Source organism: Ailuropoda melanoleuca, chromosome 7, assembly GCF_002007445.2.
Source record: "Ailuropoda melanoleuca isolate Jingjing chromosome 7, ASM200744v2, whole genome shotgun sequence".
Taxonomy (NCBI): domain Eukaryota; kingdom Metazoa; phylum Chordata; class Mammalia; order Carnivora; family Ursidae; genus Ailuropoda; species Ailuropoda melanoleuca.
This window is the reverse complement of record NC_048224.1, coordinates 96,947,191-96,962,989: the sequence shown is the minus strand read 5'-3', so window position 1 is coordinate 96,962,989 and position 15,799 is coordinate 96,947,191. Positions and strand designations below refer to the sequence as shown.

The window sequence follows — 15,799 nt, the reverse complement described above, 5'->3', positions numbered from 1 at the left end:
AGATAAACAGACTTGGAGTAACTTGAACAAGTCTCCATGGTTCCAAAATTGGTGCTCTATCCACTTACCACAAATAGAAATGAATTTATAGCCCCCCCTTCCCCGCAACAAAACCCCAGCCCGAAAAGCAAACAATACTATCTGGCACTTTGCTTAATGAAGTCTACCTCTCAGAGGTGGTCCTGTAACAGGTTTGTGTTTATTGCTGTTAAGAAGTACATTCAGTGCTGCTTCTAAGTTGTTGCCATTATCCATAAGAGCTTGCCTTGATGCTTCTTTACTGAAGCCCATTTCTGTTATGTGTTTCAGAGCCTTCTCATCAACCTGTAAGAAATTAAGAGCAAAGCTGTGCTGATGACCATAATAAGCAAGGCATAAGTTTTTAACTACACATTGTTTTTTAACTAAAGATTACACCTCCTGCTTATGGAAAAAATGTCATACTAATACAACATTCACTTGCTGCTTTTTCATACCAACCGTCAAGAAAAAAATCTGTATGATACGTGGGGTTGTGCCTCTAGTACTCTGACTTAACAACTACCATTACAAATGCAAGAAAGAAAGAACAAAGAAAAGAAGAAAAGAAAAGAAAAAGAAAGAGAGAGAGAAGGAAGGAAGGGGGGAAGGAAATTATAAGTGTTAGAATAAAACTTCTGAAAATAATACAGTGAAGACTATATAATGAAAATTTTTCTTGGTTGATATTTCTATATCCTCAAAAGTCGATGTAATTATAAATACAGCACTTCTCCAAAACTGCAAAGTATAAAATGAAGTTAACAAAATGGTACTACCTCAGTAGCTTTATTTTTTTTAACTCTGTTTCAGTATTCTTTCTATGCTCATTAGCAACACTATCTACGGTGCTTTGGTGTACCTCAAACAAGAAAATCTACTTCATAAACACCAGAACCTAAAATCTCCTTGAAAAATCTAGAGTTGAGTAGAATTTAAGAACCTTTTAAGTAATACAAACATATCCCATAAAGAAATTTCTTGAACCACTGCCAGCTGAGGAATATATAACTAACTTGTACATCTAAGAGTTAAGACTGATAGGCTTTAAGATAGAATATACATCGTCTGCATGTTGCAGACATTCACTCTGATGCCTGTGTAGACAATGATAAAAGCACAGTACTTTTCTCCAAATCATGACTGCATCCTTCCAAACACAAAAACCTTTCTAAACACAGTAGCTATTACCAGAAGATCAGAGTTGACATGTAAGAGAAAATCTAGATCCCTACTATGCATATGCTAAAGTAAACACAGAAAGGACTGGACATCAAAACTAAAATGCATCTTTCCTATTCAAAAACTCAACTGAATGTAAAAAAATATAATCAAACTTTCTAAAACTTTTCTCTCCCCCAATTATCTCTCAAATAAATACCTAATGAAGACTATTGTTCCATACATAGAACTTGATAAAAAATATAAAAAATCAATTAATACCTGATCTTGGTATAATTTATTCTACCTTCCTTGAAGATGTGATTTGCAGTGAACCAAACTCTCAATCAAGGTATTGGCAGGGCCATGCTCTCTCTGGGAGCTCTAGGGAAGAACTCTGTTTGCCTCTTCTAACTTCTGTTGTTTGCTGGCAACCCTTGGCATTTCTTGGCTTGTAGATGTACTCTAGTCACATAGCCATCTTCTCACTGCATATCTTCTGCTCACCTGCCCTCTGTTTATATCAGTCTCTCTGTCTACATTTCCCCTCTTTATAAGAATAGTCATATTGAATTAGGGCCCACCTTCTTTACTTGATACCTCTGTAAAAACCCTATTTCCAAATAAAGTCACATTTTAAGGTACCGGTGGTTAGGACTTCAACACATCTGAGAAGGTACAATTCAACCTATAATACTATCTATTATTAAAAATTATTTTAGGGACATATCAGCTGACATTCCAATCAAATCTTCCTTAAATTGTTGGAAGTAAGGAACTGAAAACTGTCCAACATGCAAAAAAATTTGGTACACTAGAACAATTGATGTACATTCAAATTTACACTGGTATTTCAAATTGTCCTTTTGATGGTTTCCTTCAGTTTTGAATAATAGCTTTGCTGGACATATAATTCTTGGTTAACAGGTTTTTTGTTTTTGTTTTTCCTTTCAGTACTTTCAAGGTATCACCTCACTGATTTCTTACTTTCATAGTTTCTGATCGGATATTGGTCATATATCTTATTCAGGATCCCTTGAATTTGATGAGGTGTTCCTCTCTCACAGCTTTCAAGATTTCTCTGTCTTTAGCTTTCAACAACTTGATTATAATGTGTCTTGGTGTCTCTCTCTGTAAGTTTATCCTACTGGAGTTCACTTAACTTCTTGGATTTACAGATTCATAATTTCATCAAATTTGGGAATTTGGGGCCATTGTTTCTTCAGATAATTTTTCTGTTCCTGTCTCTTTTCTTATTGGGATTCCCATACATAATGTGCATGTTGGTATGTTTGATGGTACCCCATAAGTCCCTTATCCTCTATTTTTCTTCACTCTTCTCTCCTGCATCTTAGACCTGATAATTTCAATGCCCTACATTAAAGTGCACCAATTCTTTCCCCTGCCTGTTCCAGTCTGATGTTGAATCTGCTAATTAAATGTTTTATTTCAGGTACTGTACTTTTCTGCTTCAGAAATCCTATTTGGCTTCTTTTTTATAATTTCTCTTTTTTTTTTTCTTATCATGTTCAGTCAGCCAACATATAGTACATCATTAGTTTCTGAGGAAGTGTTCAATGATTCATTAGTTGCATATAACAACCAGTGCTCATATTCCCTACTTGTTCATATATTGTTTTCTTGATTTCTTTTAGTTCTTTGTAATGGTTCCCTTCAGACCTTTGAGCACATTTCAGATAGTTTAAGTCTTTGTTTAGTAAGTCCAATGTCTGGGCTTCTTCAGGGATATTTTCTGTCAATTTCTTTTTTTCCTATGAATGGGTCATACTTTGCTGTTTTTTGATATGCTTTGTAATTTTTTTTGTTGTTGAGAACTGGACATTTCGAAAACTATAATGGCAGTAATTTTGGAAATCAGATTCTCCCTCCTCCTCAGGGACTGCTGTTGTTAGTAGATGAAAGCTGCCACTGTAAGTTTGTTTAGTGACCTGTCCAAACTTTCTTTGCAAGGATTATATTCCTTGTGGTATAGCATCACTGAAGTCTCTGTTCCATTATCCCCATGGTCAGCCAGTAACCAGCCTCTTTCTTCATCACTTGTTATTCTGGATGCTCAAGTGTCTGACTCTCAGGCTCCAGACTTCTAAAATAGTTGTTTCAAAGAGTACTTGCCAGCTCAACAGTTGTTTGGGTGGCAGGGCCAATCCTGGATTCTCTACTCCACCATCTTTGTGATATCATTCTCTTCATGTGTTTAATCCTTACCACAACCCCAAACTACTGGTCTCTGATGGTCTATGGCAAGACATTCCCTAGAGAAGTATTCTCAATTCACTGAAGTTTGAAGGCTTCTTTAGTTAGGGACCATATTTTTTCAGCTTACTATATCTACTCTAACCTGAAAACTGATTTTTTTAAAAGAATGAAATGGTCATATGTTCAAGGGAGAGACAGCCTGGCCCACAGTTATAAACCCATTCTCCTTGGCCAATGACTGATTTAGAAGTGGACATGTGACCTAGCTCTAGTCAATAACACATAACTGGAATTTTCTGGAGATTTCAGAAAATATTTTCATATCTGATAAAATAGACCTACACCCTTTCCTTCCTGCCTTTGAACTTTTTGTGTGAAGATTTAATACACAGAGAATCCTGTAACCCTGAGAAGAAAGCCAAAAAAGTCACAGAGATGCCCATCAGAGCTCCAACATTGTTACTGCTGAATTTATCAAACTTTGTAACCATCTACTTCTGAATTTCTAGTTATGTGAAATAATAAATCCCTATTATTTAAGCCAGTCTTAGTATTCTGTACCCTACAGATAAAATCATCTGAAGTCATTCAATTTCTAAAGGCAGAGGAAAATGAATTCTTGTCAGTTCCCTTATATCTGAGGACACTGCAGAATACCAGAAATAACTTTGACTCCTACCATTTATCTCAAAAATCCAGTTATATTTTGCAAAGGAGACCATAATACACATGTACTTGTTCTAACATATTTTTCCCAAAGAGCGAAGCAAAGAAAACAAAATTACTTTAGACAAAATTTGAGAAAAATGCGGGAAAGGGAAGGGATGTTCCTGATGCATCATCTTATAGAATATACTCTCTATTAAATGTCCTCTATTTAATTTGATGGCTTTTTACCAATCTGTTCCAAAATATGCTATTTGGACATTAGAAATTTAAGTAAAATGGAGGTTCTGAGTAAATCATCTTTCAATTAATCCAAATTTTCCATAAGTTAACTATAGTCCTTAATGAAAGCCTTCTTAGAATTGTGAATTCTATCCATAATACACTGAACAAAGCCAGCAGTGGTTACAAGGAAGAACATAAAAATCATCAAGGCAAGGAAGAACACATTAATTTTGTGGCTGATTCTTTAGCCTTACCAGTTCTCTATAGACACCTTCATGTTTCCCCTCAGATTTGGTTGACTTTTCTTTTTGTAAAATTTCTCTATTTCGGTTACCAGCAGCACTCATGTTGAGATTACTTCTAGCACCACCACCACCACCTCCAAATGTCTTGGTCTTTTGATAAGAGGAAAACAAAACAGATGTAAGTAAATAACATTTAAAAATAGCTCTTAAGACTAACCTACAACTAAAAACACCTAGTAAAACTGAAGCAACTAAAAGCTTCTTGATTATGTTTTACATGAAAAAAATGAAATGTTAACTAATCCTTTTTAAACAAATATCTACTAGCCATAATCTCTTCTTTCTACAAGTCCAGGTGAAGCAATACAAAAAGTACATTAACTTAAATCTTTAAGCCTTCTAGGCAAGTCATCAGAATAAACTTAAGTAGACAACAATATAGAAACTAAAATAGTACCAGCATCATGGAGATCAGGTGTTAAAATAATTCTAGGGTACAATACTTTACTGATATCATGAGACCTGGGTTATATAGCAAGTCTATCTTTAGCAAGGCACTAAACATGTCTAGGAATCAGTTACATTATATCTGTGATCCAGTAATATGATTGTGTAATCTTTTTAAGATTTTATTTATTTGAGACAGAGACTGAGAGAGAGAGTAGGGGGAGGGACAGAGGGACAAGTAGACCCCCCCGCTGAGCAGGGAGCCTGAAGCTGGGCTCAATCCCAGGATCCTGAGATCATAAACCAAGCTGAAGTCATGTGCTTCTGAGCCCCGCAGGTGCCCCTGATTATATGATCTTAAAAAGTAAACAAATAATATGAATTTTAACACTGGATTAAAACTCTCATTACTAATTTATTTTTACATTAATTACATAATATGCCATCTTACCAACTATGTATAAAAACTCTAAAGTCCATTATTTCTTATTTTGCATGACTTATTAGAATAACTATGTTTAATCACATTTGAAAATCTGATTTGATCTCATTTTTATCAAAACTATTGTAAAAAGACTAGAATGTAAAGAACATTAGTTTGGAAAGATACAAAATCATGACTGAAAAGCAACCCATTGCTGTTACTTGTACAATATTAAATTAAACATTTGGTTATACAATATCTTTATAGTTCTAATAGATCTAATAAAAAAGGAAGAAGTGAATACTTGCTTTTTATTACTAATAATAGTTTACATGTGTTTTAAAATTATGACAGTAAGAACACATACCTAGATATAAATTTATATAATACTGGGAAATTATTTTGAATCAGATGAAAATATAAAGAAACAGAACATGAAAAATAGAAAAATGATATAAGCATTAACCAGACAACATATTAAATATTGATTAAGCAGTTGATGCACCTCAATATTTAAATTTTATTTAAACCAAAATTAAAACTACATTTTCAAAGACCGAAGTGTATAACGAAATTCATTCATTTTTTTTTAATTTTATGTAATAGATTTGGAATGTCTTGACAGTCATCACTTATAAAGCCATAAAGAAAAAAATGAGTTTATATTATTGTGATATAAAGTTTATTAGACTGGGAGACAGTGTGATATAGTTAAGAAAACAGGCTTTGGAACTTGACAAGACTGGGACTATATCTTAGCTCAGCCACTTCCTAGCTCCTGCCTTCAGGCAAGTTACTTTTACTTCCTACAAGACAGGTTTCTCACTTTTAAAACAGGGATCAGAAAACCTACCTAATTGGGACACTGTAAGAATTAAATGACATCAACAACACAAAGTGATCAATTTAGTAACTGGCACATAGTAAACATTCACAATCCAGGGCAACATTAACTGTTCTGTTTAATACATTAAAACATAGTTACCTGAGAACTCTGGACACTGATGTGTTCCAAATTAAATATATTTCTGGAATTTAAATTCCGTAACTCCAAAAGTACTTTTTCTTTTGGTACTAGTGAAACAGTCCCATCTTCTGGATGCTTTTCTTTATTGTTTTCTTTCCATTTTTATGGATTAAACAATAGGATAAATTTTCAGAATTGCTTTTCACTGTTTTATAACAGTTGCCACTCACTAAACATATAAATATCTAGAAACAACACAACTTAAACATCACCCATAAGGTAAATGGTGTCCTTTATGAGTGACACCACCTTGTCCATACTGTACAATTTAGGAATCTGTGAAATCATCATGACCATGAAACTCAAGCGGGCCCTTAAGGCTCCCTAGCAATCTTATTTTATTTCCCTAGCCCATCCACCCTCCCAGTCTTCTAGACCACTACTTTACATATTCCCCTTACTCCTCAACCTCCAACATCTTCTCCTCCATTGTTACTATTGATCTTGCTTACTTCCTCACTGAAAAAACTGAAATAATCATTACAGAACTTGAACAGATTTTCACCACATCAACCCATCCATTGATAATTTCATACTCACTTTTCCCTTAGCACTGTATATTTTATCTTAACTACCATCCCCATGAATGTCTAGAGGAATCTAGAGGAAATGAATTCCTCAACTCTATACATTTCTCAGACCACATCTTATATGATCTTTCAACAGCTTTTGACGAGTTCAATACCCTTTCTCCATGATGCAATTTCTGCATTCTTTTGTTTTGATCCTACCTTTCTGATTGCACCTTGGTTGGTTCAACCTCTTTCATACAACCTCTAGTGCTACAGGGTTCATTCATTACCCCTTTCTCTTCCCTTCAGCACTCATTTGGTGATCTCCTTCGGCCTCATGATTTTCAAAAGGCATCCATATACGTCTACAACTTCCAAATACATATCTCTTCCAAAGCTCACTTTTTCAATTATACTCCTCTGTCTCACTGCCTATGAAGCCACATGGATGTCTAACAGGCACACTTCAACATTAATATGTTCAAAACCGAATACCAAATCTCTATCGTCAAACCTGTTCCACCATAGTCTTCTCCAATTCAAAGTAAGCAACTCTTACCTGCCAACTTTTTAGGGCAAAACCCTTGGAATTATTCATGACACCTCTTCTTCTCATGTACCCCATTCAATCTCTCAGAAATCGTGATAGCCCTACTTTAAAAATTCCAGAATCTGAGCACTTGGCACCATCTATACAGCTGCCATCATCACCTGGCTACCATTATTTTTCCCTCCCTGGATTACTTTAATAATTTTCTAACTCGCCTGATTCAATTTTCTTCTCTAAAATCTACTCTGAACCTAGCAGCCAGAATTAGCTTTTTAAAGTGATGCTACTGCTGTGCTGAAAACCTCTAAAGGCTCTCATTTCTCTCTGAATAAAGGTCAGTGTTTTTAACATGACTTACAGAGACCTACATAAGCTGACCTCCATCGTCACCCTTGACTTTATAGTCTACTTCTTCTCCCTTTGTTCTCTCTGCTTCCACTGGCTACCTTCCTATTCCTTGAATATATAGTCCTGCTTTAGAACCTTTGCAAGGGCTTTTCTTACCTCACATAACCATATAGCTAATTCTCTTATTTCCTTCAAGTCCTAGCTCAAATCTCATCATCCTGAGACCTAATCAAATTACTATATTTAAAAATGAAATTTGCAACTTACCTATTTAGCATGTTTATATTAGTGTCCTCACTAGAATATAAACTACACAAAAATTTAAAAGAATTTTCAATTTCTGACCATCCCATTTTAAAGTGCACCTCATCCCCAACTGGCACGCCAAACTCCCCAACCTACTCTACTTTTTTTTTTCCTATAACACTTAACCAACATCTAACCTACTATATAACTTACTTACACAGTGTGCTAATAGTTTGTCTCCTTTACTAAAATATAAGCTTGATATGGGCAGGGATCTTTTGCCTATTTTGTTCATTGATTTAACCTAAGCATTTAAAACACTCCCTAGGGGGCGCCTGGATGGCTCAGTTGGTTGAGCATCCAACTCTTGATTTCAGCACAGGTCATGATCTCAAGGTTAGCTAAACTTCTAATGAATAAAGTTTTCAATCTCACTGATAAGAAAAGTCTGTCTAGGGGTGCCTGGGTGGCACAGCGGTTAAGCGTCTGCCTTCAGCTCAGGGCGTGATCCCAGCGTTCTGGGATCGAGCCTCACGTCAGGCTCCTCCACTAGGAGCCTGCTTCTTCCTTTCCCACTCCCCCTGCTTGTGTTCCCTCTCTTGCTGGCTGTCTCTGTCAAATAAATAAATAAATAAATCTTAAAAAAAAAAAAAGTCTGTCTAAGCAACAAATTCATGAATAAAAATTTCTCATCAAAGTCTAAAATCAAGAAATAACTAGAGAAAACACCTATTTCAAATAAGCAAGAAAGTTTAAATAATTAAAAGAAAACCATTTGGCTGTTAATAGAACATGATGGATATTGTGTGTGTGTATATAAATACATATGATCCAAAGAAAAAAATTATTTTTAACTAAGTAGATTGAAGAATGAAAACTAACAAAAATGTTAATCCTTGAACTACTGATTTATCCTCTGATCTTTACCTGCATTCCAAAGTGGCATTTAGACCAACTAACATAACTAACTCTGCCATAATGCAAGTATTGCATTCAGTTGTTACTCTATTAAGAAAGGGAAGAGGGAGAAAAGGGTATTCTGTTAGCAAGAATTGTCAAGGAGAGGGTGCCTGGGTGGCTTAGTCACTTAAGCATATGCCTTCAACTCAGGTCATGATCCTGGAGTCCTGGGAGTCCTGGGAGTCCTGGGATCCAGTCCTGAATTCTGTATGGGCTCTCTGCTCAGCAGGGGGTCTGCGTCTCCCTCTCCTTCTCAGCTCCCCCACCCCCATGACTCATGCTCTCTCTCTCCAGTTCACGCTCTCAAATAAAAAAAAAAAAAAAGAACTGTAAAGGAGATTAAGAAAAAACATATGAGCAAAATGTATAAGCTTAAGACTCTGTAAGTTACCGTGGCATTTCTACTGATGAAATATGCAAGAAGGATGTGAAAAGTTTGTTGAATTAGTTACCTTATATGAAAAGACAATAATGATTATGAGTAACCTAAATAGAACATACTGACAACAAATAAGAGAAATTTATAATGATTTAGTTTCTTACTTCTTTGCTCTTTGCAACTTCCGCAATAGCAGCAGTCCTTTGCTTTTCGAATTCATCATTATCATTTGTCGGTTTAACAGGCATTGTAACTTGCAATGTCTTTCTTCGGTCAAGTTCTCTAGTATCCACTTGGACATGAGATATGCACTTCTGGTAATGAATAAAAATAAAACACTTCAGTATTTCCAAAAGAATTCAAGTTTTTCATAAGAAAGCAATACCTCAAAAAAAAATGTGTCACTGACAAAAACTGAGAGCTCATAAAAATATAATTCTTTACCATAGATTTTTAAAAAAGGTAGAAAATTTATTAAATTAACTTTTAAATAAATGTAACTGGTAAATAAAATGTAATGCTACATAAAAATGTGGCCAACTAAAATAGGGCACATATTTAAAACATACATTGAACCAAGAAATTTAAGTTGCATTTTAGGATAATGACTTCAAATAATTCTAAATTTCTTTTTTTTTTAATGATTTTTTATTATATTATGTTAGTCACCATACAGTACATCCCCGGTTTCCGATGTGAAATAATTCTAAATTTCAAACAGTCAATACTATTGTACAAGAAGAGATAAGTTCAGTTTTTTATTTAAAGTCTGATTTCCGTGTTATGCCACAATATGCATATGAAGGTTAAATAGTATGGTTATTTTAAATAGAAAGAGCTGTCTCTGAACTTATAAACCAAAAACTAAAAACATACCTGTTCTCTCAATCAGGCTACAAAGTTTTTGATTTTTAGTTTCATAAGATAAATTAAGAAAGCTATCACCGCCTAAAAATAAGCCCCAAGTTCTGCTCTCCCTTCTAATCCTAGCAGTGAAAATCCTATAGAATGAACCTTGTCTCAACTCAATAAAAAAAGAAAAACATGCTATCAAACAAATATGTTATACAAATACAGATTTTCAGCAACATAAATATATCCTGTCGATACCAGAACACATCCAGCATTATCCATCTTAACCCATGTACAAGGCTAAGATAAAATGAATAAGAATTTTTCAGAATGGGCTTTATAAAAAATATATTATCAGAAATATAACTTTTATTATATTTCCTAATTTAAAAAACTAAAAAACTCTTCATAATCTTGAAATAATTAGATTATAAGTCTCTCTGAGCAATTCATGAAAGAAATATTATCACCACAATGTTTAAGAGGAAAGCAAATTCTTGCAAACATATATTTATTAGATTCAAATACAAATTACCAGACTGTTTATGCTGTTTCCATTCTGAAGGTTTATTACATTGGTAGAAGAAAAAAGAGCAACAACATGCATCAGACTATCGGGCATCATGCCTCCTCTCATCTTGACCATGCCTTGCTCCAAAACATGGTAAAATTAGTGTATTTTTTTTTAAAGATTTTATTTATTTGACAGAGATAGAGACAGCCAGCGAGAGAGGGAACACAAGCAGGGGGAGTGGGAGAGGAAGAAGCAGGCCCACAGCAGAGGAGCCTGATGTGGGGCTCGATCCCATAACGCCAGGATCACGCCCTGAGCCGAAGGCAGACACTTAACCGCTGTGCCACCCAGGCGCCCCAAAATTGGTGTATTTTTAAAGTATTTTCAAAATAGCAATGATGCAGGGATGCCTGGGTGGCTCACTGGGTTAAGCGTCTGCCTTCGTCTGATGCCAGTCAACCGATTCTATCCGTTTATCTCCTGATCAGCCAGATGTCTTTTTCACGCCAAAAAAAAAAAAAAAGCCGTTATGCTATAGCTCTGTTTCCCACCTGTTGTGTCCCCAACTCATTTCACTGTGAGCTAGCACTCACAGTGCTAGTTTTTAGTTTTTAGTTTTAGCTCTTAAGTTTAGAAAACTAAAGAGCAAATGCAAGGCAGATTACCAACAGCTAAATGCTGGTGGCATCATGAAGCAAAGAGAAAGATGCCACAGGCAATATTCTCAGACTCAGCAGGGATAAAGTAGGGAAAGATTGCAGGAGACTTGTGAATACAATTTAATGCTGAGTACAGTCAGGAAGACCCAAGATACCCACCAGCCAAGGTGTTACCTCAATGTAACATTTTGCAGAGAGTGGGTTGAAAAATAGGAAGTAGAACACTTTTAGCTTTTATGAGAGAAGGATCAGGGATGCTGTGGTTAAAAAAATAAATACCAAATAGAAATAAAATTAAGTTCTTGCCTGACAGGGGTATTTGGATCAAGGCAGAAGAACAGAATCCAGGAGAGGACAGCTGAGACGGCAGGCCCTACTGAAGTGCACTGACGCCCTTCCCTGCCTGTGCTCTCACATTTATGTCTCATCCTTCTGTTGATACTTTCATTCTCTCTCCCTCTTGTGTTTCTACTGACAAAGTGGGAAATTACAGCATACATTTGTCTTCTTACTTTTGAATTTCTCTCTCTCTCTCAAAAAAAAAATAATAATAATGCCCCCCCATCCTATCTTAATTAGTTCTAAGTTGCTTCTCCTCAGGTGTGCCTCTTAATTGTTTCAATCTTTGGGTTAACAGCTCTTGAGAAAAGCATCTACACCAACAATTTAATTAAAGAAAAACCCTACAATTATTAAATTTCTGTATTTAATATATTTCCACATAACTCCCATGACCTCTAAATGAATAGTTCAGCACAAAACTAAACACAGTTTGAATACAAATGAAAAACAATTTTTTGCTGATTAAAATTCATCTCCCAATATGAAAGTCATTACCTGTCCAAAAGGCACAAAAGGAGGGGGTCCACCTTCAGTTCCAATATTACTTCTATTGTGTTTTGACAAGCTCTGTGAGAAAAGTGAGTCATAAAACAGAAATTATACCATTTACAATGTACAATGTACCAGGAATCCACTTACTTTAGTAGATTATACAGAACAGGAAAAAAAGTCTTCTATAAATTATTTCAAACTACATAAAATATTTTATGTAATTAGGCAATAATTAGGCAAAGGTTCTCCCCTCACCTCCCCATACTAAACTACACATTCTGGTTCCCAGCAATGACTTCAGGGAATTCATATGTTGGTTTCTGGGGCCTCTTTTCTCTACATGTCCCTCTTTTACAAAACTCTGCCCTACAACTTCCAGTTGCTTCAGCCAGCCTAAACCATGAAATTCATTTTCTCAACTTGACTCTCTATACTCTCTGTCTGCATCATGCTTCTGAGCAGAAATGCAGAGCTCATCTGTTTTGTTTTTTTCTCTTTCTTTCACGGATTATAGTCCTGCACTACTTATTGTTCTGTGTCTTAAACAGTTGTTCCTTACATGTTGTCCAGATTCCTACTTGTTTATAGAGAGAGATGAAGTCTGACTTTTGTGCATTCATCAGGATGAGAAGTAGAAATCCTATGTTTTAAATTGTATAATGTGTATTGAGAGATAGTATTATTAGCAGCTCATGTGAGCTTTTTGAGGAAGTTATAGTATAAATTGAAATGATTGCTGTTTGAATAATCCTTTTCTTATATCTAAACTGAAGCTGAGAAAAGGACCTCTAGATAATTGTATGGATTTGCTGTTTTTTGTTTTGTTTTAAGATTTTATTTATTCATTTGAGAGACAGAGAGAGCACATGAGCAGGGGGAGAGGCAGAGGGAGATGGAGAAGCAGGCTCCCTGATGAGCCAGCCAAGAGCCTGATGTGGGGCTTGATACCAGGACTTGGAGATCATGACCTGAGCCAAAGGCAGACGCCTAACCATCTGAGCCACCCAGGCACCCCTGCTGGTTTTATATTTTTTAATAGGTTAAAATCTCAAGAATAGCTTGTAAAGAAATGTGACATTCCTATACAGTTTAAATTACTTTTGCTTAATCAACTCAACAGTATTACTGCCTTTAGTCTTAACATTTGGTTATATGCCCAAAAGAACTGAAAGCAGAAACCTGAACAGATACTTGCACAACCATGTTCATAACAGCATTGTTCACAATTAGCCAAAAAGTAGAAACAACCCTAATGTCCATCAACGGATGAATGAGGAAAATGTTACCACACACACAATGACATAGTATTCGGCCTTAAAAAGTCAGGCAATTCTGACACATTTTACAACATGGATGAACCTTGAAAACATTATGCTAGGTGAGATAAACCAGACACTAAAGGACAAATATCATATGATTCCATTTATGTGAAGTACCTAAAGTAGATGAGTTCATAAAGACAAAGTAGAATGGTGATTACCAGGGACCAGAAGTGGCTGTAGGGGGATGCAAAGTTATTTCATGGGTACGGAGTTTAAGTTTTGGAAGACAAAAATTCTAGAGATGGATGTGATGGTTGTATTAACAATATAAATGTATTTATGCGACTGAATTTTACACTTAAAATGGTTAAATGTCAAATTGTATGTTATGTATACATTACCATACATACATACCAAAGGAAAAAAAAAACAGATCTGTCATGGGAACAGGGTAAGAAGCACTAAAATGTTACAGAAACTACATTACTTTGCAAATTACATCTTGTTCAGAACTCTCTAGAATTTGTCTTTATCCAACATACAAAACATTTCGAGGTTTGAGTTTTTCTTCCTCGTCACCTATCTATTACCAATTTGTTATAGCTACAACACCTGGACATTTAATTTAAATACTGCCCAATGTCCCCTATTTATTTTACAAAACGGTTAGGGCCCTCTTTCAAAATTAACTCTATGGTTTATGGTTTCTATGTGTACATCTGATTTCTATGTGTGCCACCTGCCAGATGCTTATTAAATAATTGAATTCTCCATGGTTTCTACATCACTATGGTTACCAAATGAAAACAGAAACAACAGCTATGAAACCAAAGAGAACTATAATCATATTAAGATGTTTTTAAACTCTTTTTAATGTAAATTTTTATTGTCTCCTAACAAGAAAAAAAAACACAGCTTTCAGGAAACAAAACGCAAACATAATATAATAAAACATTACACGGACAACTATCAAACTACTAATAATCAGTGTGTGTGTGTGTGTGTGTGTTTGTGTTTTAGGGGTGAGGAAGTTTCTAGGAATGTTTTGACTCACTCTATAGTTAGTGAAGCAGTTCTGGCTGGGGTTGGGTAAATAATACAAGGTACTGGTCTGACTTGAGGGCATCTTACCACATTTTAAAAAATCTCTAATAATAAAAAAACAATTTATTAACTTGTGAAAAGAAAGAGCTACATGGAATGGGTGGGATTTCTCTAGGAAATTCAAAGTTCATAAACTTGGCTATTTATGTAAAACTATCAAGCCACTTCTGAATTACTTACTTCTGTAACATTTTAACTAAACAATGCAGTTATGGAACATTATCTTATAATGCATAATACTGCAAACCTAAATGTAGCACATTAGTATAATGAATACTAAGGAATTAAAAAAAGTGCCTAAATTTCTATTTCTATTTACCTCCCAAACAGAGGCACATTCAAACTAAGAAAATAGAGAAGAATAATGTATCATAAAATAGCAAAAGCTTCTACTGCTACGCCCCTTGGCTCATTCTAGGTAACAGGCAAGATTTGAGGGTAGCACAAGAAGAACATCAATTTTAGCAAAAAGTAATTAGTTCTATGTGCTTTGTAACTCACTCATTCCACAATCATTAGTTATAATGCTTTTTGTATGTAAGCATCCAGGCTCTGGTTTAGAGATACGGGAAGTCTCAGATCTACCACCTACCAGCTCTCTAATCATAAAATAAGTTATTTATCAGTTCTTTAAGTCCATTTTCTGATCATATGGACATGGTACTCCCTCATAAGACTGTTAGGAGGATTACATGGTTTACTGATGCAAGAGCCTAGCATAATACTACAGACTGCTTAACGAATATTCATGGAATTGAACAAAGGTACAAATAATTCTGACCTCAAAAAGCTTGCAATCTATTAAAGGAGATAAGTAAACATAATTTTAGTGCTAGGTAGAAAGTAATATGCTTCTTGATACAAATAAAATGTTCCAAGAATTCCATAAGAAGCAACTACTTCACTTGGTAAAAAAGCAAGCATTTGACCAGGGTCCAAAAGCATGGGCCATGAAGGGATCAGGAGAAAGAGAACAAGATGAATGATATAAATGTGGGAAAATTTTTTTCCTCCAAAAGTATAACTGAGGAAAGCATAGAGAATCAAAGAAAGAGTAAGTAGTTCCATTTGGTTAGAACAAAATCCATGTAAAATAATTTACAAAGTTAAAAAGGAAAACTGGAACCAGGGCTAGACTATGAACAGCCT

At 35.1% G+C, this 15,799-nt stretch overlaps 1 protein-coding gene across 3 annotated transcripts in view; it reads right to left on the bottom strand.

The window, feature by feature from the left end:
- TDRD3 (tudor domain containing 3) overlaps nucleotides 1-15,799 on the bottom strand; it is an 83,566-nt gene that overhangs the window by 61,305 nt on the left and 6,462 nt on the right. For all 3 annotated transcript variants that reach the window (XM_034665273.1, XM_034665274.1, XM_034665275.1), the window contains exons 3-6: nucleotides 12,288-12,359; nucleotides 9,590-9,739; nucleotides 4,542-4,682; nucleotides 168-324 (exon numbers count right to left, since the gene is read on the bottom strand). In XM_034665273.1, the coding sequence (XP_034521164.1) occupies nucleotides 168-324; nucleotides 4,542-4,682; nucleotides 9,590-9,739; nucleotides 12,288-12,359 (520 nt within the window). The remainder of the gene's footprint in view (nucleotides 1-167; nucleotides 325-4,541; nucleotides 4,683-9,589; nucleotides 9,740-12,287; nucleotides 12,360-15,799) is intronic.